The 27,328-nt window shown below is 37.4% G+C and overlaps 2 protein-coding genes across 2 annotated transcripts in view; one reads left to right on the forward strand and one right to left on the reverse strand.

The window, feature by feature from the left end:
- LOC119785166 (MAM domain-containing protein 2-like) overlaps positions 1-2,406 on the forward strand; it is a 35,822-nt gene extending 33,416 nt beyond the window's left edge. The window contains exons 14-15 of the mRNA XM_038287620.1: positions 1,897-1,981; positions 2,060-2,406. Of these exons, the coding sequence (XP_038143548.1) occupies positions 1,897-1,981; positions 2,060-2,106 (132 nt within the window). The 3' untranslated portion in view covers positions 2,107-2,406. The remainder of the gene's footprint in view (positions 1-1,896; positions 1,982-2,059) is intronic.
- Positions 2,407-2,489: 83 nt separating this feature from the next.
- Positions 2,490-23,205, reverse strand: slc30a5 (solute carrier family 30 member 5). The gene is made up of 16 exons (XM_038287618.1): positions 22,805-23,205; positions 20,991-21,113; positions 20,808-20,874; positions 19,950-20,035; positions 19,758-19,845; positions 17,239-17,329; positions 17,070-17,146; positions 16,803-16,973; positions 15,243-15,531; positions 14,960-15,168; positions 12,124-12,281; positions 11,901-12,030; positions 7,077-7,296; positions 6,781-7,007; positions 5,459-5,587; positions 2,490-2,775 (listed from the first exon to the last, which is right to left on the reverse strand). The coding sequence occupies exons 1-16, from the start codon at positions 22,870-22,872 to the stop codon at positions 2,605-2,607; spliced, it is 2,304 nt and encodes a 767-aa protein (XP_038143546.1). The 5' UTR covers positions 22,873-23,205; the 3' UTR covers positions 2,490-2,604.
- Between the last annotated feature and the right edge of the window lie 4,123 nt (positions 23,206-27,328).

Raw genomic sequence — 27,328 nt, forward strand, 5'->3', positions numbered from 1 at the left:
CTTTATTTCAATCAGTTTATTTCTATAGCGCCAATTCACAACACATATAATCTCAAGGCACTTTACAGTTCACCAGATCATACAGTCAGATTGATTCAAAGGTTTCTATCTAAGGAAAACCAGTTGATTGCATCGACTCATTGACTTGAAGGCAATCCCTCACACTGAGCATGCGTGTAGTGACAGTGGAGAGGAAAAACTCCCGCAGAACCAGGCTCAGTGTGAGCGGCCATCTGCTTTAAGAGGAGAAAGAAGCAGAGATACAAAAAGCTGCTGTTACCCGGTCCAGGAAACACAGTCAGAGGATGAAAAGATCCAGCAAGTCACAGTCAGAGAAACTGGACTACACTGAAAAACAGCCCAAGGTTTAGCATTTACTATTCTTGTAATGATCCATAATGTATCCGGTTTAATTTGGATTTGTATTTCAGATTTAATAATTTTATCTCAGCTTGGCTTTAACCTTTCTTATCTTAGATGATTTAGATTTAGCCTATCCTATCCATCCTATTTTAGTTTAAGTTATTTTACAATAGTTTCGTTGTTTTTAAGTTAAACTGGAATTATTCAATCTTAATTTAATATCTATCAAATTTCATTTTAGCAACCTAATTTGAGTTATCTTATATTACATATATTAGTTAATTTTGGTGCAACTAAGCAAAAAACACTGTTTAACTAAGGCATTTCTACATTATCTAAGCATACCTCCGTTTGGTAAAATAGATTATCTTAACCACCTAAACGTCTTATTTTTAAGTAATTTAAATGATCTTTGGTTGCTTTGTAGATTGATTATTCTTCAGATTTTATTTTAACCTCTCATTTCTTATATTAAACACTACACTGCAAAAAACATCTAAAAATGAGAAAAAATGTCTTAAATTAAGTATATTTACCATGAATTTGAGTAGGTAAATAAGATAATTTGCCAATGGAATGAGTATTGTTAGTCTTAAAATAAGATAATTAGATAATATGCACTTGAAAGACAATGCAATTGTGTTTGTCTTGTTCCATTGGCAAAGTGTCTCAATTACCTCCTCAATTCAAGAAAAAATGCACTTATTGCAAGAAAAAATTACTTATTTAGATTTAAATTTTTTGCAGTGTAATTAAGTTAAAATTGGTTTAACTTAAGTTATATTTATGTTATTTCAGTTTAAATCATAGATCAATTAAGCTCTTATTGTCTTAGTGAGGTTTATGTCAACATGACCTACAGTGAATTATAGACGTGATTCTTTCTACAGATGATTACTCATCCAAAAACAGATCTAATAAAGTCTTTGCATATATTTATCAGTGTTTCTCTTATTTTAACCCTTTAAAGCCCGATCCAAGAATAAAACAAAACAGAAAATAACTTTTTTTTTGTTTGAAGTCCTTATTTGGCCCTTTAACAAAATATGTAAAAAGAAAAAGCAGAAATACATTTTTGATATTAATTTATTACTATGCGATAAGTCAAGATTATTTTTTGTGTAGTCTTCTGCCCTCTGTTATCAGGTATATCTGATTGTGTACAATAGGATTTTGAGCAAAGTTTTTACCATTAAATTATGCAAAAGGTGTCAGATGCAAAATATTTCAGAAACGGTATGTATCAAATATGATACATTTGGCATTACAGGGTTGAGCCAACCAGCTGCAACTTATTTATAGCATTATAAGCTAAGTTAGTGAATATATATTTCAGTATTTGTTGTTTTATACTGTATGAATCTGTAGCTGTCATCTTGCTTCAGGTCTTTACTGGATTCTTTTTTCCTTCAATTTTCATTAAAGCGAAAAAATAAATTCTGACATCTTAAAAAAGAAATAAAGGGGAGTTTGGGAACTATTCTTAATACAAGAAATATCTAATTATGTATTTTAATGTCAAATGTTTTGTAGATTGTGTTCGAAGCGACCAGAGGTTCTTCTGTAAGGAGTGACATAGCGATTGATGACATCATGTTGGACAGCGGACCTTGCCCAGGTGAGCATTTGACTATGGATCACATTGAACTCAGAGATCTGCAGCAGATGCCTCACCGCCTCATTCTTCTTCTTGCAGAGATGGAGGTCAGAGCCCGCGTGGGAAGCTCCAATGAAATCGAGTAGAAAAATGCATATATCTGCATTAGGATACATGAAACCCCACTTTCCCCCACTCTTCATTTTTGCACATCAGACAACCCAAAGCGTTGTTGACTCCTACATGTCAGGCAGAACATGTAGAGCGAAGAAACTGCTGATGTAGTTCAGTTTTGATGGGGCAACACGTCAGTTATAACATTTTACAGTGGCTTTCCCTCTGCATTGTAGCAACAGAGGATGTTAAACTGTGTTTTTTCTTCACACTTCTATGCATTAGATTAATGCTCATTGCTTAAATAAATCCCAGAATGTTGTTAAACATGATTTTCTGTCTTCCTGATATAGAAAAAGACTGAATGAAAATGTTCACTGTGAGGCCAGTTTGGATCTAAAGTGTAAGAAAAGCATTAAAATAAAACCATAATATTCAGATTTATTTTAACATCATACATAAACTGTACATCTGTGAAAAAAGGAGAAGCAGTGGAACATTCAGAGCTTCGTTTGGTCCTTCTGAGAGCGTTACATGATAAGAGTCCCATCGTTGGGGTATTTCATGGACGCCATCTGCTGCGTCATGGCCAGAACGTCCTGAAACCCGGTGCTGAGTCCAGACATGTGCTGGAAGTACGCCTCCTTTTCCACCTGGATCGACAGATTGTTCACCCCCGCATCTTTCAAGATGGCCGTCACCTACAGACAGAGAATACATGGTCTGATGATTATGTCCATGAAGGTTTAATCCAAAATGACTAATTTATAGTATTACTGAAAATTAGAGCTGCATTAATGTCAGTATCAGCCAATGTTTATCATTTATATATCGGATTAAGTCCCAGAAGAAAAAATGGGTGGATATTAACTAATGTTTATGTGGTGTTTATTTAGACCGGCGACAGTGAGTTGCATCAGAAGCGTATGAGGTACTAATCTAAAAAAAAGTTGGAAAAAAATTTAATAAATACATACACTCACCGGCCACTTTATTAGGTACACCTGTCCAACTGCTCGTAAACACTTAATCTCTAAGCCAATCACATGGCGGCAACTCAGTGCATTTAGGCATGTAGACATGGTCAAGACAATCTCCTGCAGTTCAAACCGAGCATCAGTATGGGGAAGAAAGGTGATTTGAGTGACTTTGAACGTGGCATGATTGTTGGTGCCAGAAGGGCTGGTCTGAGTATTTCAGAAACTGCTGATCTACTGGGATTTTCACGCACAACCATCTCTAGGGTTTACAGAGAATGGTCCGAAAAAGAAAAAATATCCAGTGAGCGGCAGTTCTGTGGGCGGAAATGCCTTGTTGATGCCAGAGGTCAGAGGAGAATGGCCAGACTGGTTCGAGCTGATAGAAGGGCAACAGTGACTCCAATAACCACCCGTTACAACCAAGGTGGGCAGATGAGCATCTCTGAACGCACAGTACGTCAAACTTTGAGGCAGATGGGCTACAGCAGCAGAAGACCACACCGGGTGCCACTCCTTTCAGCTAAGAACAGGAAACTGAGGCTACAATTTGCACAAGCTCATCGAAATTGGACAATAGAAGATTGGAAAAACGTTGCCTGGTCTGATGAGTCTCGATTTCTGCTGCGACATTCGGATGGTAGGGTCAGAATTTGGCATCTACAACATGAAAGCATGGATCCATCCTGCCTTGTATCAACGGTTCAGGCTGGTGGTGGTGGTGTCATGGTGTGGGGAATATTTTCTTGGCACTCTTTGGGCCCCTTGGTACCAATTGAGCATCGCTGCAACGCCACAGCCTACCTGAGTATTGTTGCTGACCATGTCCATCCCTTTATGACCACAATGTACCCAACTTCTGATGGCTACTTTCAGCAGGATAATGCGCCATGTCATAAAGCTGGAATCATCTCAGACTGGTTTCTTGAACATGACAATGAGTTCACTGTACTCAAATGGCCTCCACAGTCACCAGATCTCAATCCAATAGAGCATCTCTGGGATGTGGTGGAACGGGAGATTCGCATCATGGATGTGCAGCCGACAAATCTGCGGCAACTGTGTGATGCCATCATGTCAATATGGACCAAACTCCCTGAGGAATGCTTCCAGCACCTTGTTGAATCTATGCCACGAAGAATTGAGGCAGTTCTGAAGGCAAAAAGGGGTCCAACCCGTTACTAGCATGGGGTACCTAATAAAGTGGCCGGTGAGTGTATAAATATGTATATATAGTTGCCCTGCGATGGATTGGCGACCTATTGCCCATGGACAGCTGGAGATAGGCACCAGCACCCCTCAGGACCCACTTGGGATAAAGCGTGTCAGAAAATGGATGGATGGAAGTATTAAACGTGACGCGCTGACATGGATGCAGGTATAAAGCCACCAGGTTTGCTTCAGGGAAAATTTGTTTTTAAGAAGCTTCCCAATGGAAACTAAAGCTGTTTGCAGCTTGTGCAATACGGAATTAGTTTACTAGAGAAGTTCTTCCAGTCTCAAGTACCACCTAAATGCAAAGCATCCCTTAGCCAATGCGAAAGATGGCGGTCAGGCCAAGCACTGATGTAGCGCAGGGGAAGATTCATGTTCGTCAAGCTAATGTTTGAGTGCAACCGATGTTTGGTTCGTGATGATTGCTTGGGTGAATATGAAAATGTGAAAATGTGGTATTTATTTATTTCATACGATACAAACCTGTTTGAAGACTTACTTTTACTTATTAATTAGGTAGCACACACAATTATCATGCATGGATTTGGCAGAATTCAAATGAGCGATTTTATTCTAGATTAATTCCAAGATTACAATGAAATTAATGTAGATTAAAAGAAATAATCTATGCCCATCACTAATATATATATATTTTTTTTAATTGACTTTTACAAAAATCAAGTCTCTTCACCTTAACCCAATCAAAAGTTATTCCCACCCCAGGAAGTGAAGAGAATATGATGAAAAAAAACTCAATTTGAAATGAATTGAATCCATCAAACTGAAAAAAAAAAAAAAATACATATATATATATATATATATATATATATATATATATATATATATATATAAAACTTGGGGGGGAAAAAAGAAAAGAAAAATATATATATATAATCTGTAAAAATATATATTTTTTGAAAAGCAAGATAAAAAAAAAAAGTTTATAAATATATAAAATAAAAGAAAACTACAAAATGGCATTTTTGACAGGGCATTGATCAATTTCAATTTACAAAATCTGTTTCTTTTTTCTTCAAATTTACATTCACCAAACTTGTTTGCTTGCAACTGTAATGAATGAAATACTTTTTCAAGCACTTGAAATATTATAAAAAACATTCATCTTTGGAGCCTCAGCTGAGGCTATTATGCCTCGGTTATGGGCTGGGACAGAAAAAGGATCGGTGCCGACCTGCTGGATGATCCGCTGCTCCACCACATCCGACATGACCTGCAGGTGGATGGTCCCGGCGATAATGGTGGCAGAATGCCTCCAGAAATGAGGATCTCTGTACGATAAAACTCCTTCAATCTTCTCAATCTGCAGCAGGATGAATAAAATAAGGAAAATGCTTCAATAAAGGCCACAGAACTGGAGCTGTTTCCAGAATACCTTCAGAGTCCTTAAGACTGTTTATATTATTACCAATGGTCTTCACTACGAGACATAATTATAGCTAAAAATAGGGAGGTTGAACCTCAGCTCAGATTTAGAGGAAAGGTTTTGTAATTATTTAACTGTTTTTTAGCTCTTTGTTGATCCAATGCAATTTTTCACTAAACGGCAAGAAGAATTCAATTCAGAGCGAAAAAGCCTTTTTCTATAAACAAAAAGAAAAAAAAAGTTTAGCTTTTATGGAGCTGAGAACCCACTGATTTCTAAATCAGTGGGTTCTAATGCATTAGGTCAAAATGGAGATCAATGATGGAAAGAAGCTAATATCTAGAAAAAGCATCTGATAATATACATAAATAAATAAATAAAAACATTGTTCTATTGCATCAGACTAATGCTGCAACTAATGACTATTTTGCTAATCCATTCATTTGTATATTCCTTTTTTGATTAAATAAATTACTAAACGGATGGCAAAAGATTCCTTAAGGAAGATTTTCACAGAATTTAACTTTCCCTTTTGAGGACTTCTGGATAGAGCATCTTTCTCTTTCAGCTAAAGTCATTTTGTAGATTCTCTATACTCAAGGTAATGATTAAATTATTTCAGTTGAACTATTGAAATGATTGATTGATCCTAATTGTTTCAGCGAAACATCAAATGCAATGAAATGAGCTAAAAAGACATCCTAGAAATCAACTTCTGTGCTATAATCCTTTCTTAGTGAAAGTTTATTTCCTTCTCCCATCTTTCTAAAATGGGCTGCAGTGAAAAGGTTCTAATGAACATTAGAAAGGTAAGTTTTGACTAATTCCCAATGGAAAGACGTCTAATTGAGAAGAGCTGTAGAGACCAAAACAGCTGTGGTGGAAAAGGAAAGTCTAATTTCTTCTTCTATCTTAAGCTGGCTGCTGAAAAGGCGTGGCTAAAAAGGAGCCTTGGTGCTACGTGTCTCAACGCAGCCTGAAATATAACCAGCTGAGAAGATGTTTAAAGTTGTGTTTTTGTGCTCAAATTTGTCTTTTCATTTTGAAATTTTAACAAAATATCTTAAACTTCAAGTTACGATCAAACAAACTCAAATTGGGACTAATCCTCGTGGCGTGCGACTCCTCACCTTTTCCAGCGCACAGTTCAGGTCCTTCTCTTGTTCCGGAGGAGTTCTCAGGAGGAGAACCTCGCAGGCGTCCTTCAGCAGAGGGATGACGCTGAGGAAAATCAGCGTGGCGATGAAGAGCGAGCAGATCGGATCGGCGATCAGCCAGCCGAACTGACGAATGAGGATCGTGGAGATGATCACTCCGACGCTGCCCAGAGTGTCCGCCAGAACATGGAGGAAAACACCTGGAAGAGAAACAAAAGTTCAGCTTATCCCCATCCGACCTCCGCAGGCCTCGCTACGCGGACACCCACCTCTCATGTTGGCGTTCATGCCTCCGTTTCCCGAGCCGTGGGAGTGGCCGTGACCTCCGTGGGAATGCCCGTGGCCCCCGTGGCTGTGCTCACCGTGGGAGTGGCCGTGATGAGAGTGCCCATGATCGCTGGAAGGGCAGCTTTTGCCTCCGTGGGAATGAGCGTGACTGAAAGCACAGATTCCCACCAGGTTGACCAGCAAACCTCCGACAGACACCGGCTGCAGAAAAAAAAACAGCAGTTCACACATGTTTCCTGGATCGGAGCTCCGCCTTTAAGTCAATCTGTTGCCGTTCTGAGGTTGCAGTGACCTCCCCTAAAGATCTAAAGGCTGTAAAATGAAGCAGGCTCAGCAGAACAGATCCATCCACCAAGAAAACTGACTCTTTCACTCAGAGTCTCTTCAATCTGAAACTCAGTGAAGCACTAAAAACATTCACCAGCTGCAGAAACATCTGCGAAATACGAGGCGCTCTGCTGTCGTCTGCGGAGCTGAAAGGGAAGATTTAACACCCATAAAATTTTAATACTTCAAACGCCTCTAAAAGGCGTAAGACAGTGGACTCGGTAACAGAAGCTGAACCAGAGATCACAGGAGGGACCGAATGCAGCATCTTACTCAAGTTTTTACACACCCTGAACTCCATTTAACCCAACCTTCAATTTATTTATTTATTTATTTTAAGTAACACCAATTAGTGTAGAAGGCTAAAGACGGAACAAAAAGGAAACATTCCAAAAAAAGTTAAAAAAATAAAAAATAAAAAATCCACTGGAGTTTATTTCCTAGTTTGAAGACGTTTCGCTTCCCATCCAGGAAGGTTTTTCAATTCAAAATGTTAGAATTAGCGTTGAGTTCAAGGTTTTATACAGTAGCCCAACAAAGCCTTGTTTTGGCTTAGAAAACATGCAAACTGAACCGGAAGAACGGGTCTGCCCCATTGGAATAGGGGTAGTTTGGGTTCTTTGTTAGCCTGCAATACCCCATACCATCACCATGTCTCTAAAAGGGGAGTCGTTAAAGGGAATTGTTGGCCTGGCTGAAAAGGCGTAACCTGACTCTGCCACATGGATTTGCTCCACATTTCCATCTGGAAACCTTCCTTTGAAGTAATTTTGGGAAGGGACGAAAATACTGGTTAGCTGATTGGCCTATGTTGGTGATAGACGGGCCAAATAAACCAATCAGATCAACGAAGCATATGACGTACTAACAGAGCGACGACGAAAACACAACCACAAGCCAGGCTACTCTTGCTGCTGCAGGTAATGGCTTGTTAGCTCAGCAAATAAGCAACATGTTGGCAAAGGATATTTGCCGTTTATGTAAAGAACATTTGTGAAGAAATACTCTGTAATTCCGATAAAACTTGCTCGATAGCCACGCTAACGCTAGTTTCATCGGCTGAAGCCGCCATGTTCTTTAGACTGAACTGTCGCACTTCTCGTTGCGTCACACCTCAACCCGCCTCAAAGCCAACGCTGATTGGACGTTCGTTTGGTGAACTGCTCCAAATTTTCTTTAACGGAGAGTCTCCAGACTAATCTGCGAGTGAAACCTTGAAAGCTCGCGAGGCTAGAAAAGGCGTGGCCAAGCCAACAATTCCCAAACGACTCCCCTTTCAGAGACATAGGCTACGTTCAAACTGCAGACCTTGATGCTCAATTCCGATTTTTTAGTGAAATCCGATTTTTTTTTGCGAAATACGATTTTTTTTGCGTTGCCGTTCACATTTCCAAATATATGCGACTTGTATGTGATCTCCTGTGTGAATTGCATTCATACAGCTTAAGTGTTCCGCATACCCAGTAGAGGACGCAATGATGTCACAAGCCAGATTGCTTCATGTTTACAGAAGTAAACATGGATGTAGTGCTGGAGCACATCTAATGATCTTTTCAAACCTTAAAACTCACTCTTTTCAAGATGGTTAAAAGAAATCCTGCTCTCCGCATCATCATCTGCCATTGTTGTTGTTTTTCTTGCAGCTTCTGTGTAGCAAGAAGCAGAATAGTGACCTATGTCGTTTACTAATGGCGTCCAGGTCGGATGAATGCGACCTGGCCGTTCAGACACAGGTCGCATTTGAAAATATCAGATTCATATTGATTTCAGGACCACAGAGCAAAGTGGCCTGGGTCTGATTAGAAAAAATGGATCTGTGTTGTTCAGACTGTCAAGAAAAGGTCAGATCCAGGTCGCATGTGGGCAAAAGAAATCGGATTTGGGTCACTTCAGGCTGCAGTGTGAAAATAGCCTTAGTCTCTAAAAGGGGATTGTTGGCACGGCCAGGCCAACAATTCCCATTAACGACTCACCTTTCAGAGACATAGAGACAATGCTGTCGTAGTCCTGGTTCTGTTAAGTTTTCTTTTTCAGTTTCATGTTGATTCATGGTTTTCTTTGTTTTCTAGTTTTATTGGTTTAATTCCTATTTTGCTGTGTTTTTTTTTATGTATTTGAGTTCTTAGGTTTTTCTTTGTTGCCCTCTTGTGTTGGTCTCCTTTTCCCTAGCTCCTTTCTAGAAGCCTCTGTTCACACCTGCTCCCAATCGGCTCATTAGTCCTGTCTTTGTTCAGTCTCCCATATGTTCTCTGTGCAGTTCTTCAGTGCTGGTTCCTCGTCTTTCCCCGGCTTCTAGTGCATGTCTTCCCTGATGTCTCCATGGTTCTGATTTGTCTTGCATTTTTGTGTTGGATTTTTGGATTTCTGTCTCTGTTACCTTTGATTACTCCATTAAAACTACAAGAACTCGCCCCTGCTTCCTTGCCTCTGCATTTGGAACCTCAAAACCTCAACCAAACCCTGACAATTGCAGGCTAACAAAGAACCCTAACGACCCCCATTCCTAAGGGGCGGACAGTTCTAACGGTTCAATTTGCAAGTTTTCTACTCTATAAATTAGAGGTTACTCCATAAAGCCTTAAATTTAATGCTGTTTCTGACATTTTGAATTGAAAAAGCTTCTGGATGGGAAGCGAAACGTCTTCAAACTTGGAAAAAAAAGTCCAGTGGATTGTTTTTTTTACTTTTTTGGAATGACTCTGACCTGGAGGACTGAGTATCTTTACCAGCAAAAAGGAAAAATCTTTAATCTGATCATGCGAGACCGACAAGAAGTCAGCTGAAAAGTAAAAACAGATCAGCTGTGTTTACTTTGTTCAGTCTATAATAATAAAGCTGAGGCTCATCAGGATCCATCATCCAAAATGGGAATCCAAGTTTGCAGTACGTCCTCCATAAACAGCAGAACAATGAAAAATACCCATGTCTCAACATCCAATACAATACAAAGAATATTTATCAAAAAATGTTTTCATTAGGAATAAATTGATTGTTTTATGCTGTTGCTGTTAACTTGTTTTCTCTGTATCACAGGAATCAGATCAAACTCATAGGGGGTTCAGTTTGGGTTTATGACAAAGGTTTAGCTCATCCACAGCAGATAGAGCTTCCTGTACTGCAAAAATGATCTAGAAATAGGTAAAAATTTCTTAAATCAAGTGTATTTAACCTTATAGTAGGTTAATGGGATGATTTGCCAATGGAATGAGTATTTTTACTAGGGATGCACAATATAATTGGCCCCCTATCGGTATCGGCCTTAAAACTGAATATCGGACATCGACCACCCCACCGATATTTATCCCGATATTTGATCAGCTTCTGAGTTTCTAAATTCTAAAAAAATATATATATTGCCATTTAAAAACACCATATCAATCTCTTTTACTAATGAAATATTGCTATATGTCATCGTTATGCTACGAAATCCCCCGAAAATTCACGAAATGTTGCCATATTTTTATATGTTGATATATTGACGTGGTATCGATCTGTTTAACTAACAAAATCTCAAAAGAATTTGCAAAATATCACAAGAGTTTGTAACAGAACGATGAAATTTCACGAGATTTTGAAAGTAAAATAGATCGATACCGCGTTTTTAAAAATCAATTTGATATCAGCATATGAAAATATATTTGAGTATATTATTTTTCAAAGTGTCAGAAATGGATAACAAAACTGCTTTTTTCAATGACTACTTATTTTTGTCCAGCTTTAACATCGGTATCGATATCAGTTATCGGCTACATGAGTTTTAAAATATCGGATATCGGCCAAAATCCCAATATTGTGCATCCCTAATTTTTGCTCTTAAAATAAGATAATTAGATAATATGCACTTGTAATAAGACAATGAAATTGCTTTTTCTCATTTTAAAAGTAAATTGTATTGTCCCATTGGCAAAGAGTCTTACTTACCTCCTCAATTCAAGAAAAAATTCACTTATTTTAAGAAAAAATGACGTATTTTGATTTAAATGTTTTGCAGTGTGTAAAGGACCTTCCTTTTCACAGTTTATTTCTTACCGTCCTCAAAGAAAAATATTTTCTCGTATCAGTTAAAGTTTGTCTCTGAAAGCAGATTTCCAGCTGGAACAGAGTCGTTCATTAGCTGCCATAAAACAGCAGGGCAGTTGGACTGGATAAGGTTCTGTTCTTTGAGCCGTCCCATCCTTATTGCTGTTCCTTCTCTACCTTAGATCCTCTTCCCTAATAATACTAATCCTCTGAGGTTACTACAGGCATTCTGTCAAATATCTGGAGACGTTTAAAACGTCGCTGGCTGTGTTTAGTTTAGACAGCTGATAAAGCTCTTCCAGAACCAGATAAAAACACAGATCAACAGTTTCCACTCTAAGCAGTGTTTAATTTGGGCTTAAGATCTCCGGTTTATAGTCTAAGATTAAAGCTGATATCCTTCTGAGAGCAGCGGCTGTGTCCTGAAGGAGAACAAGGCAACCCATGGATCGACTTACAGTCAACATGTCCGTGTTTATGTTAGGAGGGTCCAACACGCGGGTGACCGACTCCACAAACACAAAGAAGGCGATGACCATGAGGAACAGGCCGTTGATGAATCCGGACAGGATCTCCACTCGGCCGTACCTACAGGACGCCCATAGCAAAGCAGACTTTACACAAAAAACACACAAAAAAATCCAGCTGAAGATGAAACAGAGCTCTTCAGTAGGACTTTACCCATAGGAGAAGATCCTGGTGGCCTTCCAGCGGGTCATGAGGGCAGCGAACAGGCCGAGCACCAGAGCGGAGCAGTCGAACAGCATGTGGAAGCCGTCAGAGATAAGTCCCAGGCTGTTGGTCCAAACGCCGTAGAACAGCTCCACAAACGTGAAGGCCTGCGCGAAAAGACGGCAAGAAAAGATTTTTTTATTTTTTTATATATAAAAAAAATAATAAATAAAGAAATAAAGAAAAAATAAATAAAGAAAAAAAAAAGAAAAAGAAAAGACTTTTAAAAAGGAGGTCCAAGCAAAAAAAAGGATGAACTGAAAAAAAAATTCAAAGTGTAATATCTCATTCAAAATTGGACAATAAAAATATAAATGTATTATAAAAACAATCATTAAACTAAAGCTTTAATGCTCAAAATGCTTCAGTTTAAAAATAAATTTGCTCTGATATCTGTTCCAGACCAGTAGGAGGCAAAAAGTGAATTAAAAACTATCAGTACCTGTGAAACAATAAAAACTTCTTTAATAACTGCTCTCAAAAATAAATCAAAGTTTAGTGAATTGACAGTGGGTGAAATAAGATTGGATAATAAGATCAGTTTGACATCTATCAGCTGATCACTAATGTCCCAAAATAAGGATCGATCAATCAGCGCACCCCCAATACAGAGCAAACCATTTAAAGGGACATTGTGTCACAATTTCTCTTTTTTCTACTGCCTGAAATTAATGAATGTGTTAATATATGTGTTAATACTGGTCTATTATCATCTCCACTAATAATGAGATCATTTCCATATGCAAAGAATTTTGTATACCGTATTTTCGCGACTATAAAGGCGCATATAAACGTCTTTTTTTCCCTCAAAATGTGCGGTGCGCCCTATGTGTGTTGTTACTGCAGACGTTGTTGAGACCACCATGAGAACGTTAAAGGGGGAAGTGTGGGCGTGGATTGTTTATAAAAGAACAGGTATGTGCTTTATGCAGAACTCCTCATCTCATTGAGGAGATGATGAAAGAGTGGCTGAGGGAGGTGAATGTAAGGAGACCAGGTGGTTTTTTCTACGCATCACCATCGCTGTTAATCTGTGACTCCATGCGTGCCCATCTCACAGCCGATGTGAAAAACATGGTGAAACAAATGAACACTGTGCACTGAGCCGATATTTTTTTTATTTTTTATAAAAAAGTAAAATGGTCAATTTTAATGTTTCATTTAGATTACAAAAATAAATCATAATAAAAATAATCCTATTTATGATGTTTTAAAAATTAAGACCTACGAAAGACTGATTTAAGACATTTTAATACCAATTAAGGCCTTAGTTTATTTGACGAATTCAATGCATTTTAAGACTTTTTAAGGACCCGCGGGAACCCTGTTCAACATAGTAACAAATTTCAGCACAGCGTAATAAAGATTTCAGCTTAGCTGTAACATTGCAAAAAAAATGAAATCTAAATAAGTTATTTTTCTTTAAATAGGTGCATTTTTTCTTGAATTGAGGAGGTAAGTGAGACACTTTGCCAATGGAACAAGACAATTTACATTTAAAATAAGAAAAAAAATATTGCATTCTCTTATTTGAAGTGCATATTATCTTATCTTATTTTAAGAGTAAAAATAATGATTCCATTGGCAAATCATCTTATTTACCTACGTAAATTAAGGCTACATTCACTTGGTTTAAGAAATTTGTACTTATTTCTGGAATGTTTTTGCAGTGAACAGATTTCAGCAGAGCTGTAACGTATTTTAACATAATGTAACAAAAATTTCAACTAAGCGGTAACAAATTCTGGCATAATGTAACCGAAATGTAGGCATAGCGGCAACAAATTTCAGCCTAGTGGTCCGCTAGGCTAATGAGGACCCAGAATTAATTATATTATTTTGAACACAATTATTTTGAATCCTTTAATGCTGCATTTTACAAGAGTGGTGCTTTTTTTTTAGATATCTGATTTATATACCGTAAATTCCGGACTATAAGCAGCTACTTTTTTCCCGCTGTTTGAACACTGCGGCCTATAATACAGTGCCGCTAATACATGTTTTTTTTCATGGCGTGAAAAACAGACCAATAAAATTGATGAGTATTCACAGAGGCCAGTGGGTTCTAAATGCGTGGAGCCGTGTGAAAACATGCAGCATCACCGGCGGGTTTCGGACGGCTGGGCTGCTGCGGGATGAAGAGGACCGCGAGTTCTCAAGTGAAAGCGACAAGGATGAGACTGAAGTCAGTGACATCATCCTGAAGCTGTTCCATTCAGACACCGAGGAAGAGGACTTTGAGGTTTTGAGTGCGCAGGGGGAAGAAGAAAGTGATTGATGACTTTTCCTGGTCGGATGTTATGTTGTGCGCTTTATTCAATTAAAAGTAACGGTATATGCGGCATTATTTGCGTGTTACCGACACATACGTATATTTAAATGTGTTACAGGTAGTTTTTAAAAAAAGCATTCATAATATGTGCCGTATTTGTTTGTTTTATCATACGGATTAAATCAAACGTTAAAAAAATGCTCACGTGTAATATCTTTATTTGTAAATATCTCATACAACGTGGGAAACCTGCGGCTTAAAATCCAGTGCGGCTTATAAAAGCACAATATTGATTTTCTTTCTAAAATTAGAGCGTGCGGCTTGTAATCAGGTGCGCTCTATAGTCCGGAATTTACGGTATTATATAAATAAAGGAGTGTTGCATCTACTTATTTCATGGGATATTTGGCCCTCAGGCGTCACATGGTAATGATTTTGTAAACTATCTCGCAGCCCTCCCCTTTCAGAAGCCCTGATCTAGAGGTCAGTATCGGGTGTCTTTGCCAGACCTACCAGGTTGAGACACAGGAAGTAGAAGATCTGCCTGGAGTCGTACTCCTCCAGAATCTGTTTCAGTGAATCTTTGATGAATCGAGGGAGAGACTGCGATGTGTGCTGCAGGGCATCCCCCATAAAGTTGTACAGTGGGGTCCCTTCGGGAGAATAACCCACCAAGGTCCCCTTCTGCCCCTTCTTCGATGGAGACGAGAGTATACTGGATGCTGCAGGGGAAAGATATTTGTCATAAAGATGAAGTGAGGTGTAATGGGGTTTTATATCTCCTTCTGTTACCTACCCATGATGAAAAAGATGGCGCTGACTATCACACCGCCGGAGAGCACGTGTTCTGTGCTGACCTGCTGCGCTGGTTTGCTCATGGAGCGCAGCTGATCCGTCAGTGGGTGTGTCCAGAAATTAGCCAGCAGCACCGCGCTCAGAAACAGGGCGAAGGAGCCGTAGCGGGCGCACCTGGGCGCCTCCATCTTGGCGCTGCAGATGGATTCCACGTAGAACTCCAGGATCATGACGGAGAAAATGATCATCCCAAACGGGAAGATGAGGGAGGACCAGGAGTAAACTTTGCTCTGTGGAAAAAATATTTAGAAACTTTAGATTGGAAATTCCCAGGAACAGAGAAATGATCACAAACACCATTTAGACATGATTTACATTAGACATTATTTAAAATGCTTAATAAAGCAGATCTACACGGAAATGAGCGGAGTAGGTCGAAAATTAAATAAAAACCTGAAGGAAAATTAAATAAACCTAAAAATTTTGTGAGCTGCACCAAATTAATTGTTTATTGGATGACTTATGATTGTACGGAAGAGGATTAGGGCAACTGAAAAAAAAAAAGTTAACTGATTTTTTTTATTTTATTTCAGTTTAATATGGGAAAATGTCAGAATTCTGACTTTAATCTCAGAATTTTGGATCTTAATGTAGATGGGTACCATGAAGGAAGAGATGTGGGAGCACTCAGCTTTACTGACAAAGATGTGAGTTGTTTGAGGTGGCCAGTGACACATTGGTGGAAAATGCCGGAATTAGGCAACTTTGTACGTCCCTGAGGGGTCCCCTCATTAATGGAGGAGCAGAAGGTCATTAAAACAAGAGAGCTAGTCTCTAAAACAGACATGGCTATGGCTTGATGCTAACATGTTTGTTAGCTGTCAGAATTCTGAGATTAAAGTCAGAATTCTGAGAAAAAAATCTGAATTCTGAGAAAAAAGTCTGAATTCTAAAATTAAAGTCAGAATTCTGACTTTTTTCCCCATGTTAATCTGAAATAAAATTAAAAAATCAGTTAACTGAGAAAAAAACTGAGAACTCTGAGAAAAAAGTCAGAATTCTAAAATTAAAGTCAGAATTCTGAAAAAAAAAGTCAGAATTCGGACTTTTTTTCCCCATGTTAATCTGAAATAACATGTAAAAATCAGTTAACTGAGAAAAAAAACTCAGAATTCTGAGATTAAAGTCAAAATTCTGAGAAAAAAGTCTCAGAAGGTTTTTTCAGTGGCCCTAATCCTCTTCCGTATGATTGGTATATAAGACCTTTTAATTTATTTTTACTCTGTTTTGTATTCCAATTTAAAACAAAAGGAATTAAGGATTCAACAGATTAATCGATTAGCAAAATAAATGCAGCCCTTTTTTTAAGAGTGAAAAGAATAAAATAATAATACTTGATGAGGATGTATGAATTAAGATAAAGATTACTGGATGGACGGATGAATGTTCCTCTGGTTTGCAGAGGTTTGGTTATTTTTTTCTTTAATGAACCAAACTTTGATGGCTGTAAACCTTTCCTGTTTTCCTGACCAACATTCCCAGTTCGGATTCAGTTAATCACCTCAGTCGTTGCCGACAGGACGACCACCCAGGGCAGCAGCACCGCAGCAGAAACCAGATTGTCCAGGGCGTAGAGTCGTTTGGCTCCACCGATCTCCACAGATAACTTCCGTGCGGCGGTGTGGAAGGCCACCTTCAGGCAAAGCGAGATCACCAGCAGCACAACTCCTCCCTGACAGCGAGTCGGAAAAAAGCAAGAGAAACGCCTTCAGCGTCTGAACCCTCAGAGTTTACATGCTCAAAGAAAAGAGGCAGCGGTTTAAATTACTTTATGATCTGCAACTCCTAAAAGAGCGATGGTGGTGTAGAGGAAGTGTGTGAGCGCACTGTCGTGATGTCCCTCAGCTGGTTCCCAGTTTGAGTCAAGGACCAAATATTTTACACAGCAGAAACACAAAGTTTAACCAAGATAAACCCAAATATGGATGAAAGGATACGGTGATGATCCCCCATCTTCGCCATCAGTTGGTCATTATCGAAGAGCAGCAGGCAGATCACAGCAATGATGAAAACAGCTGCACCTCTGGTCTGAAGGAAGCCAAAGAAAAAAAACAGGGAATCAGAATCAGAACAGGAGACATCAATTTCAAATGATACCAGACCTAATATAGGTGGTATCCTAATAAATTTAGAGACCGATTTGGGATTATTCAGAGCATTTAATCATGTTAAAACAGTTCCCGTAGCATAAAAAAGGAAACAGGTGAAGCATGTTTAGTGTCCCTATAGGCCAAAAGGGAACAGATTAAAACGGAGAACCTGATTCAGTAATAAAGCAGAAATCATCGGTGTGGACATCTCTAATGTCTCCTAGAGAAATGTTTTACACTCACAAAGTAACAAGCCGTACGTTTGGGGGAGTCAAATTAAAACTTTCAGAGCCAAGAACCCAGAATCACCAGTCAACAAAGGCGGAGGCAGCATCATTCTGTGGGACTTTACGAGCGTACGGCAAAAAAATGGCAGAAATAACGTGGAGAAAAACTCAACGTCCTCTAAAATAAAGATGTAAATAATAGACACAATGGCCGTTTCTCACAATTCACAAGAACGTGAGTACGTACTTTTAAAAATAGATGAATCGGCCGATTATTTTTTCGATTAATCGATGAATCGGACAAAAAATATTTTTTTATATTAACCTTTTTATTCCAAAATAAACATTTTAGACAGAACAAACAAGCAAACAAGTACAAGTTGCACATTAACTGCACTGGTGCAATATGAAAAATAAATGTTTGTGTTAAAACTACGCAAACTTACATGAGAAATGTAGCTGTACATCCACAAAATATAGGCTACTTTGTTTCATAAAGTGCAAAAAAATACATTTTTGTTTTTAAAAGCCCCTAAGGGGTTCAAACAATAGGTCCCCCCATTTCAACAAATGAGTTTTTTCTTAGACTAGAAGAATTCTGCCTTTTAAGACAGTGAAGTATAGCAGTTAAAGTTGCTACTTGAGAAAATACTGAACCATAGAGATAAAAATAGCCCTGTGATTCAAATTATAAATTGTATTTGGAATAAAAATAAGAGAACTAGGGGTGCTAAAAAACACATCCTCCAAAGACAGATATTTACATGGGAATGTGGCATATAATTAATTGACATATTACTGATCTTGCTGGATTTTATTCTGCTTTACTTCCATAAATTGCAGGATCTTCTTTACTTTATCTTTGCCAGAAGATTTAAACTTTAAAAGCCTTGCCCTCATAATTTGCAAATTAATTTATTTATAAAGAAAAAAGCTAAGCTAAAAAAAAGCTAAAGCTAATTCAAATGAAATTAAAAGTTAAATAAGTAGCCAACCTTATCACTGTCTGTAACCTACTAACAAGGTAAGGAAAGCATCAGATGAGCTACCTGAGAAACTAACGTTACGTTTCCCCACTTTAAAACCAAACAAACATGGTTACTCATCCTGCTGATCAGCTCTCTTCACTGCCATCGAAGGCTCCATCGTGTTTTTTTTCCCAGGTGCTGCATCATAACAGTGGTGCAGCACATTGTTTTTATAAAAGTTGCATGTTACGACTTTTTTCACTTTACAAAGCGCAGGCTGTCTGCGAATTGAGACGCAGCTTGGGTTTGCGGTATCGCTCATTAGAACAGTTGACGTTTCTGCCTTTTGAAAACAGCCTTTGCTCACTTGCGGCGCTGGCTCGCTCTGCCGTATTTTTTTTTCTTCCCCCGTTTCAATCGAGTGGCAGTGATGACGACGACGGCGGCGGATGACGCATTAATCGCGCGACACAACTAATCGATGATGAAATTCGTTGCCAACCCTTTTAAAAGTCGATTTTTATCGATTTTATTGATTCGTTGTTGCAGCCCTAGCAAGCAGCATAAATATAGGTCAATTGGAAAAGAGGCGTACTTGTGACGTCAAAAACTACTAAAGGGCAAATTAGACTTCTGATACCGCACACATCAAATGTCGCTTAGGTCTGATCGTGAACCAGTTTTGCTGTTATGCTTCTGTACCGTCTGTCTGGAAATTCTAGGGATGCACAGCAGTTTCCCGTCAAAGCACAAGAGGGAGCGTATTCGAGAACTCGCGAGAACTTCGGCGGATTGTCACGACAAACGTTGGGAGTGTTTATCTTCCAAAACAACAATGGTGCGTCTGCAATATATCACGGTCACGGAGATGGATCTAGTGTTCTAGACATCGAAAAGGAACAGGTTCTGTTAATGGAGTTGGCAAAATGACCGATTAATCTTTCGTCGTAGTTGTCCATTGTAGTTGTTGTAGTCGGGGAAGTGGTCGCGCACAGAGAAAGATATGATGGTTGCAGAGGCAATGCTTCAGAAGCATAAATTGGCCATAAATCTGCCAGGAATATAAGTTGATCTAAACTTAGAGCTGTTAGTTTTCTTAGGTAAAGTAATTACAAATGAGGAGGGCTGAGTATCTATGGCACCAAAGTTTAGATTAGGATTCATTTCAAACCTTGGACGGCCCCCCTCCTGAGTTAGTGAAGAGAACCCCGAGCAGAGCGATGACCACCACGTCACTGTGCTCGAAAACCAGCAGAGTCCTGAGGAGGAAAAAAAAGGCTCTGATTAAAACATCATGAAGATACAACAATCAAACATGTGAGAAGATTTTGAAATAAAAGCTTCTGGAAATGTTTCAATTTACCTCAAAGGTCCACAGAGAGTCAGACCAAAGAAGCCCAGTAGGGATATAACACAGCTGAGAACGGCATGTTTAACCAACTTTATCCACTAAAACAGAGAATAAGAGGGAAACAGTTTATTTAAACACAAAAGATTTATCTTAGAAAAAACCATTAAGTTCAGGTTTTAGAACGGAGGGCTGAAAGGGAAACTGTTGAATGCAGCAAAGAGTATAATGATTAAATGATTTACAAAACATTAATTAATACATTTAGATACATTGTTTTAAAAACAAATCTATGAAACTGAGATTTTTTTTTTTTTACATATAGAACTTTATTGATCTCAAAATTGACAAATTAACTCTCTGCATTTAACCCATCCCTTTGGGGAGCAGTGGGCTGCCGTTGTGCGGCGCTATGGAGCAGTGTGGGCTTAAGGGTCTTGCTCAGGGGCCCAGAGTGGAAGTCTGTGAGAGTGGAGTTTGAACTCAGAACCTCATGAACACAAACGCAATGCACCTGAGTGAAATTGGTCCCCCCCAATTTCTTCAAATCAGACCAAATTAGTTCAAATGTTTGTGCAGCAAATAATTTTAAAGATATAAAGAAATGTTTCTAGAGGTCATCAAAGGTCAACTAGCCCCACCCACCTTCGTCAAATTAGACGAAATGGGTGTCAATTAACTTGACTCTTTGCGTTAGGTTTGGGCAGCAAAAACTGTCACTTTGTTCCTTTTTATTCAGTTGTTTTTCATAGTTTCGGTTCTGTTTTTTTTTTTTTATTAAAGAACTAAATCAGTTTAAATAAATAACAAAAATTATATTATTATCATCATAAAGACTAAAAAAAAAGATTAGAGGCTGAAGGACCAACTAACCTGCCGCTTTGAAATCAATTTTCCAGATGAAAAAGGCTTTTGAAAGACAAGCAGGATAACAGCGCTCCTACAAGAACAGGACAAAATAAATGGATGGGGTTTAAAATTTAGATTATCACAAAATGAAGAAAAAAAATCAAGAATAAATGGTTTCAGGCCAACATCATGGGAAGAAATACTCACCCTAGCTTTAATATGAAGATGAACTGAACTATATGAACGACTTTGAGGATATCGTACGATTCGAAGATCCCTAAAGCTTTCAGGATCTTCGAGAGGATGAGGAGAACGATGTATCTGGTTAACCTGCAGGCAAAAGAAGCATGAAGGGCATCAAAATAAAACTCTTTTATACACATAGATCCACCCCTACTGATGGAAACAACATAATCGCTCTAGAAACCACTAGGATGTAAGCTAAAACCTTTAGTGAAGGACGCTACACTACAAAAACAATCTAGAAATAGGTCAATATTTCTTAAATTAAGTGTATTTACCGTTAATTTGAGTATGTAAATCACATGATCTGCCAATGGAATTACTATTTTTACTCTTAAAATAAGATAATTAGATAATATGCACTTGAAATAAGACAAATCAATTGTGTTTTCTTAATTTAAGTGTAAATTGTTTTGTTTCATTGGCACAATGTCTCTTTTACCTCCTCAATCCAAGAACAAATGCACTTATTTTAAGAAAAAATTACTTATTTTACTTATTTTTCCAGTGTAATAATTGGGTCAAAAGTTACACAGCGTTGCTTTAATCGGAACTCTACAACAGGAAAATGTACAGCACCATATTGTAAGTTATTTAAGAAATCATACCTTTCATGTGAGCTATAACATATACTTTCTTCTTGCTTTGAGAATGCTATTCCTGATCTACATTCCTTACTTGTCGGTGGCGGTAGTGCACCAAATTCTTGATTGCCATCCTTTGTTAAAACACATTTGTTATTGTGTTAAATAGGGCTGAAACAATCATGATTAATCGATTATTGAAACAAACCTCAACTAATTTAGTAATCGATAACTGGAGTGTAGAGACTCTAAAACACGCTTTTAGCTGACAAAGCAATCCATTTAGAGCAGCAATTATATCAAAATTGTAAAAATAATAAATTGTAAATATTTCGCATTTAAGATTACATTTTTTTCATCTGTTAATATGCTCTATCCAGAACTCCTGAAGTGGAAAAGTTTTAGTTTCACCTGATTTAATTTCACAAAATCTCTTCTTTAAGGAACCTTTTGCTGTCGAAAAAAAAATAATCGACAGATTTGTCGATTTGCAAAATAATCATTAGTTCCAACCCTACTGTTAAACTTAAAAGTTTAAATAGAATATTAGAAAAAAGGTTAAAAAAATGCCTCCATTGAAACAGAGCAAATACAAAAAGTAGGGCTCCTAAAAAATAAAAGTCACTTTACAAAATAAAAGTGTCAAGAAGATAAAATAAATTAGATAAATAAATACAAGTAAATAAATAAATTCTAAAATAAATAAAATAAGATACAAATATCTTAAAACATTTCTTTAATTTTACTTCATGGTGACATTTATTTCATAGAATATTTATTAATACTTTATTAATGGCAGAATTAGCTTTATTATTCATGTATTTATTCATGTATTTATTCATTTAATTTTATATAATAAGGCTCTCCATACAGGTCAGCCTCCATTTTACTAAAATATTGAGTTTTACCCAACCAGAGGCAAACAAAGCTTTATTATCTGGGATTTTCCAAATGTATTAAAGCCATAAAAAATAGCATTGGATGAAAACTTTCTGATTTAAATAATTTTAAATAATGAGAAAAATATATATAAAACTGACTATTTTTTGTTCTTGCTTTAAGAGAAAAAAATCTTTAACATCGGATATCCAACCGGACCTACATTGGTAATTTTGATTTTGTTAGAAAGTGAAAATTCCTGCGTCTTATCATTTGCAAATGCAAAACTAAACAAAAAACCTGAACAGATGTTACCTTGAATCAGGAACTTCCACCATCCCCAGTTTTCCTGACAGCACGTTGCTGCTGTATTTCTCCTCCATGTTGGTCAGTAAATGGTGTATTTATGTTCCCAGTATCCTCAACATCACTCTCTACTAGAAACCCTCTATAAAGCCGCACTAATTCACCGCTGTAGTAAACAACAAGGCCTCCTCCGGCTGGAGCTCATTCTGTCTTTTCTGTCACCGTCACGTCCTCTGTACTCGCTGAACGTCAAACAAAAACATCTTAACGATTTACTGGAGCCAAAAACACCAGCCTTATGTGTCAAAACAACAATAATAATCGGTGAAGTCGGAAAAGGAGGATGAGAAACAGCCGAACAGTTCATAAGGCGCAGACGCTTCCGCATACGACACAAGATTTACGTCACGTGAAGGACATCGTGACGTTGCATGCTGCGCGGACGAAGAGGTCTCACTCTGAACACAAATGAAGTAGAAAAATAGAAATGAAATGAAATGAAGAGCCAGCAGTTATTCATTCTATACGGAAGAGGATTAGGGCCGATGGATAAACAAACAAACAAAAAAAAGTTAACAGATTATTAAATATTATTTCAGTATGAGAAAAAGTCAGAATTCTGACTTTATTCTCAGAATTCTGACTTTTTTCCTCATAATTCTGACTTTTTTTTCTCAGAAGTCTGACTTTTTTCCTCAGAATTCTGCCTTTTTCCTCAGAATTCTGACTTTAATCTCAGAATTCAGACTTTTATCTCAGAATTCTGACTTTTTTTCAGAATTCTTAATTTAATCTCAAAATTCTGCCTTTTTCCTCAGAATTCTGACTTTAATCTCAGAATTATAACTTTAATCTCAGAATTCTGACTATTATCTCAGAATTCCGACCTTAATCTCAGAATTCTGACTTTTTTCCTCAGAATTCTTACTTTTTTCAGAATTCTTACTTTAATCTCAGAATTCCGACTTTTTTCTCAGAATTCTGACTTTAATCTCAGAATTCTGACTTTAATCTCAGAATTCTGACTTTAATCTCAGAATTCCGACTTTATCTCAGAATTCTGACTTTTTTCCTCAGAATTCTGACTTTAATCTTTATTGGGAGCTGTGATGGTTACAGCTGCTGTAGGAAAGGATCTGTGATAACTCTCCTTTGTGGACCTAGGGTGCCACTTACTGAAGGAGTTCTTAAGCTATGGAATGGCTTTATGAGTTACTAAATTTATTTCTGCCAGACCAAAGGGGTTGAGGCTCTGACTAAAAAAGCTCCTGCTTCATTAAACCTCACCAGGTAAAATGACCCATAATATCTGTGAATTTCTTTAAACTAGACATTCTTTTCTTCAAATGTAGTATTTCATGTATTTTCATAAAGGTTTCCATTACTTCAAAATACAAAATTTATGTCCAGAATGTAGTGATAGCTGGACGCCCTATTATCTCTGCTGTTCAACAGATTGTTTTACCAATGTGTATGTATTACCACCACAAATGCAATCATGTTCTAAATGCTGAATTTGAATAAAGTTGAATCAAAATTAAGACAGACTGTGTAAAGAAATTACCAGATGACTTTAATTTCAAATAATTTTCTCTTTTACTAAATGAAATTGCATTTTTAAATCATCCCAATTGCAGATTAGGGGCAACTCTTTAAAAGCTGAAATAAAATGTATACTACTACAAAAAAAAAAAAAAAAAAATCCATCTATTGGATAAATGCTTTAACTTACACCTACAGGTGCTGGTCATAAAATTAGAATATCATGAAAAAGTAGATTGATTTCAGTAATTCCATTTAAAAAGTGAAACTTGTATATTATATTCATACATTACATACAAACTCATATATTTCAGATGTTTATTTTGTTTAATTTTGATGATTACAAATGACAACAAATGAAAATCTCAAATTCATCATATCAGAAAATTAGAATATTACTGAAGACCAATAAAAACAAAGGATTTATAGAAATGTTGGCCAACTGAAAAGTATGAACATGAAAAGTATGAGCATGTACAGCACTCAGTATTTAGTTGGGCCTCCTTTGGCCTGTATTACTGCAGCAATGCGGCGTGGCATGGAGTCGATCAGTCTGTGGCACTGCTCAGGTGTTATGATAGCCCAGGTTGCTCTAATAGTGGCTTTTAGCTCTTCTGAATTGTTGGGTCTGGTGTATTGCATCTTCTTCTTCACAATACCCCATAGATTTTCTATGGGGTTAAGGTCAGGAGAGTTTGCTGGCCAATTAAGAACAGGGATACCATGGTCCTTCAACCAGGTACTGGTAGCTTTGGCACTGTGTGCAGGTGCCAAGTCCTGTTGGAAAATGAAATCTGCATCTCCAAAAAGTTGGTCAGCTGCAGGAAGCATGAAGTGCTCTAAAACTTCCTGGTATGTGGCTGCGTTGACCCTGGACCTCAGAAAACACAATGGACCAACACCAGCAGATGACATGGCACCCCAAACCATCACTGACTGTGGAAACTTTACACTGGACTTCAAGCAACGTGGATGAAGTGCCTATCTTCTTTTCCTCCAGACTCTGGGACCTTGATTTCCAAAGGAAATGCAAAATTTACTTTCATCAGAGAACATGACTTTGGACCACTCACCAGCAGTCCAGTCCTGTTTCTCTTTAGCCAGGCAAGACGCTTCTGACGCTGTCTGTGGTTCAAGAGTGGCTTGACACAAGGAATGCGACAGCAGAAACCCATGTCTTTCATACGTCTGTGTGTGGTGGTTCTTGAAGCACTCACTCCAGCTGCAGTCCACTCTTTGTGAATCTCCCCCACATTTTTGAATGGGTTTTGTTTCACAATCCTCTCCAGGGTGCGGTTATCTCTCTTGCTTGTACACTTTTTTCGACCACATCTTTTCCTTCCCTTCGCCTCTCTATTAATGTGCTTGGACACTGAGCTCTGTGAACAGCCAGCCTCTTTAGCGATGACCTTTTGTGTCTTGCCCTCCTTGTGCAAGGTGTCGATGGTCGTCTTTTGGACAACTGTCAAGTCAGCAGTCTTCCCCATGATTGTGTAGCCTATAGAAGTAGACTGAAAGACTATTTAAAGGCTTTTGCAGGTGGTTTGAGTTAATTAGCTGATTAGAGTGTGGCACCAGGGGCCATCAATTTTGAACCTTTTCACAATATTCTAATTTTCTGATATGATGAATTTGAGATTTTCATTTGTTGTCATTTGTAATCATCAAAATTAAACAAAATAAACATCTGAAATATATGAGTTTGTATGTAATGTATGAATATAATATACAAGTTTCACTTTTTAAATGGAATTACTGAAATCAATCTACTTTTTCATGATATTCTAATTTTATGACCAGCACCTGTATGTTGAAGAATGTCTACATAATCAGTAGGGAGATACTTCTATCGCAATTACAATTAGATGGAAAAATTCTGTTATTGGTTTTTCGTATGTATATCTTTCTCAGCACCAGAAGAGATATCATCCACTTGTGAACAGTTCTTATGATTTAATCTCAGTATAGTGGATAAAATGTTCTTTGTTTAACACAGGCCATATTTTGGAAAAACATTTTAGGTGTTCAAACCCAATGAGGCAAATTCTTTCCTCCTTTATGTGAAAATGAGTCCCATTTTTAAGATAGTGCCAATTTAAAGGGAAATTAACAGGATTTTCAATAGTTTGAGATTAAGGAACATTTTCACAATTGAGAAACCTGCCTTAACACAAAATTCATAAAAATTTTTATTTTATTCATCTGATTAAATAAAAAAAACTTTTTAACCATTTGCAGTAATAAAGTGAACATGCTATTTGTAACGTAACGTAAGTTCAAGGTATTCTGTTGAAGGGCTTAAATTTTCTCATTGACTCTAGAAACAGATTTCATTAGCTGTGGATCTACTTGAGATTTTTCTACAAAGACTTTTCACCCTGGAAATAATAACTTGGTCCCACCTTTAATTATTTCCATCTACTTTGTCGTTTTATGTTTTTATTCATTAGTTTGTCCTAATTTTAATATATCTTCTGCTGTAATAGTTTTGTACAATAAATGGCCTCATGGTGGTATAATTGGTATAATTTATTAGGGTAATGTTTCCATTATGATGATACTAATAATGCTAATTTTTCTTTTCTCTTTTCTTTACCATCTTACTAATCTCCCCTTCTTTGATATGATTCTCTTAGTAGTTAAGGATGCATTAATAAGGAGGGTGAGAATGTGTGACTCCTGAAATTAGGAATCCTATCACTTTAAAAAAAAGTCAGTGAAATATACAACAAAACACAGTAAAATAGCAACAGTAAAAGACCGTAAAACCAAAAGCGGTCCTTTACTTTATTAAGTACATTAAATAACCGGAAATGAAGTGAATGGAAAAAACACTAAATATAACAGTAAATATTTACTGTGAAAATGAATGAATATGCATAACTTTAAAAAAAAAATTGCCGTACAAATAAACATTTTCTAAAACCTTAATTTTTATGCCACTATTTGGATAAAACTCCTTCACTGTAAAAAAAAAAAAAAAAAAAGTCA

Source organism: Cyprinodon tularosa, unplaced genomic scaffold, assembly GCF_016077235.1.
Source record: "Cyprinodon tularosa strain WSP-4 unplaced genomic scaffold, ASM1607723v1 ctg241, whole genome shotgun sequence".
Classification (NCBI taxonomy): Eukaryota; Metazoa; Chordata; class Actinopteri; order Cyprinodontiformes; family Cyprinodontidae; genus Cyprinodon; species Cyprinodon tularosa.

Coding starts and splice junctions, on each gene's coding strand:
- slc30a5 (XM_038287618.1), bottom strand. CDS start 22,872: ATGGAGGAGAAATACAGCAGCAACGTGCTGTCAGGAAAACTGGGGATG. Junction 20,036..20,807: donor AATTGATTTCAAAGCGGCAG/GTTAGTTGGTCC, acceptor TCTCTGTTTTAG/TGGATAAAGTTGGTTAAACA. Junction 5,588..6,780: donor TGAACTGTGCGCTGGAAAAG/GTGAGGAGTCGC, acceptor ATCCTGCTGCAG/ATTGAGAAGATTGAAGGAGT.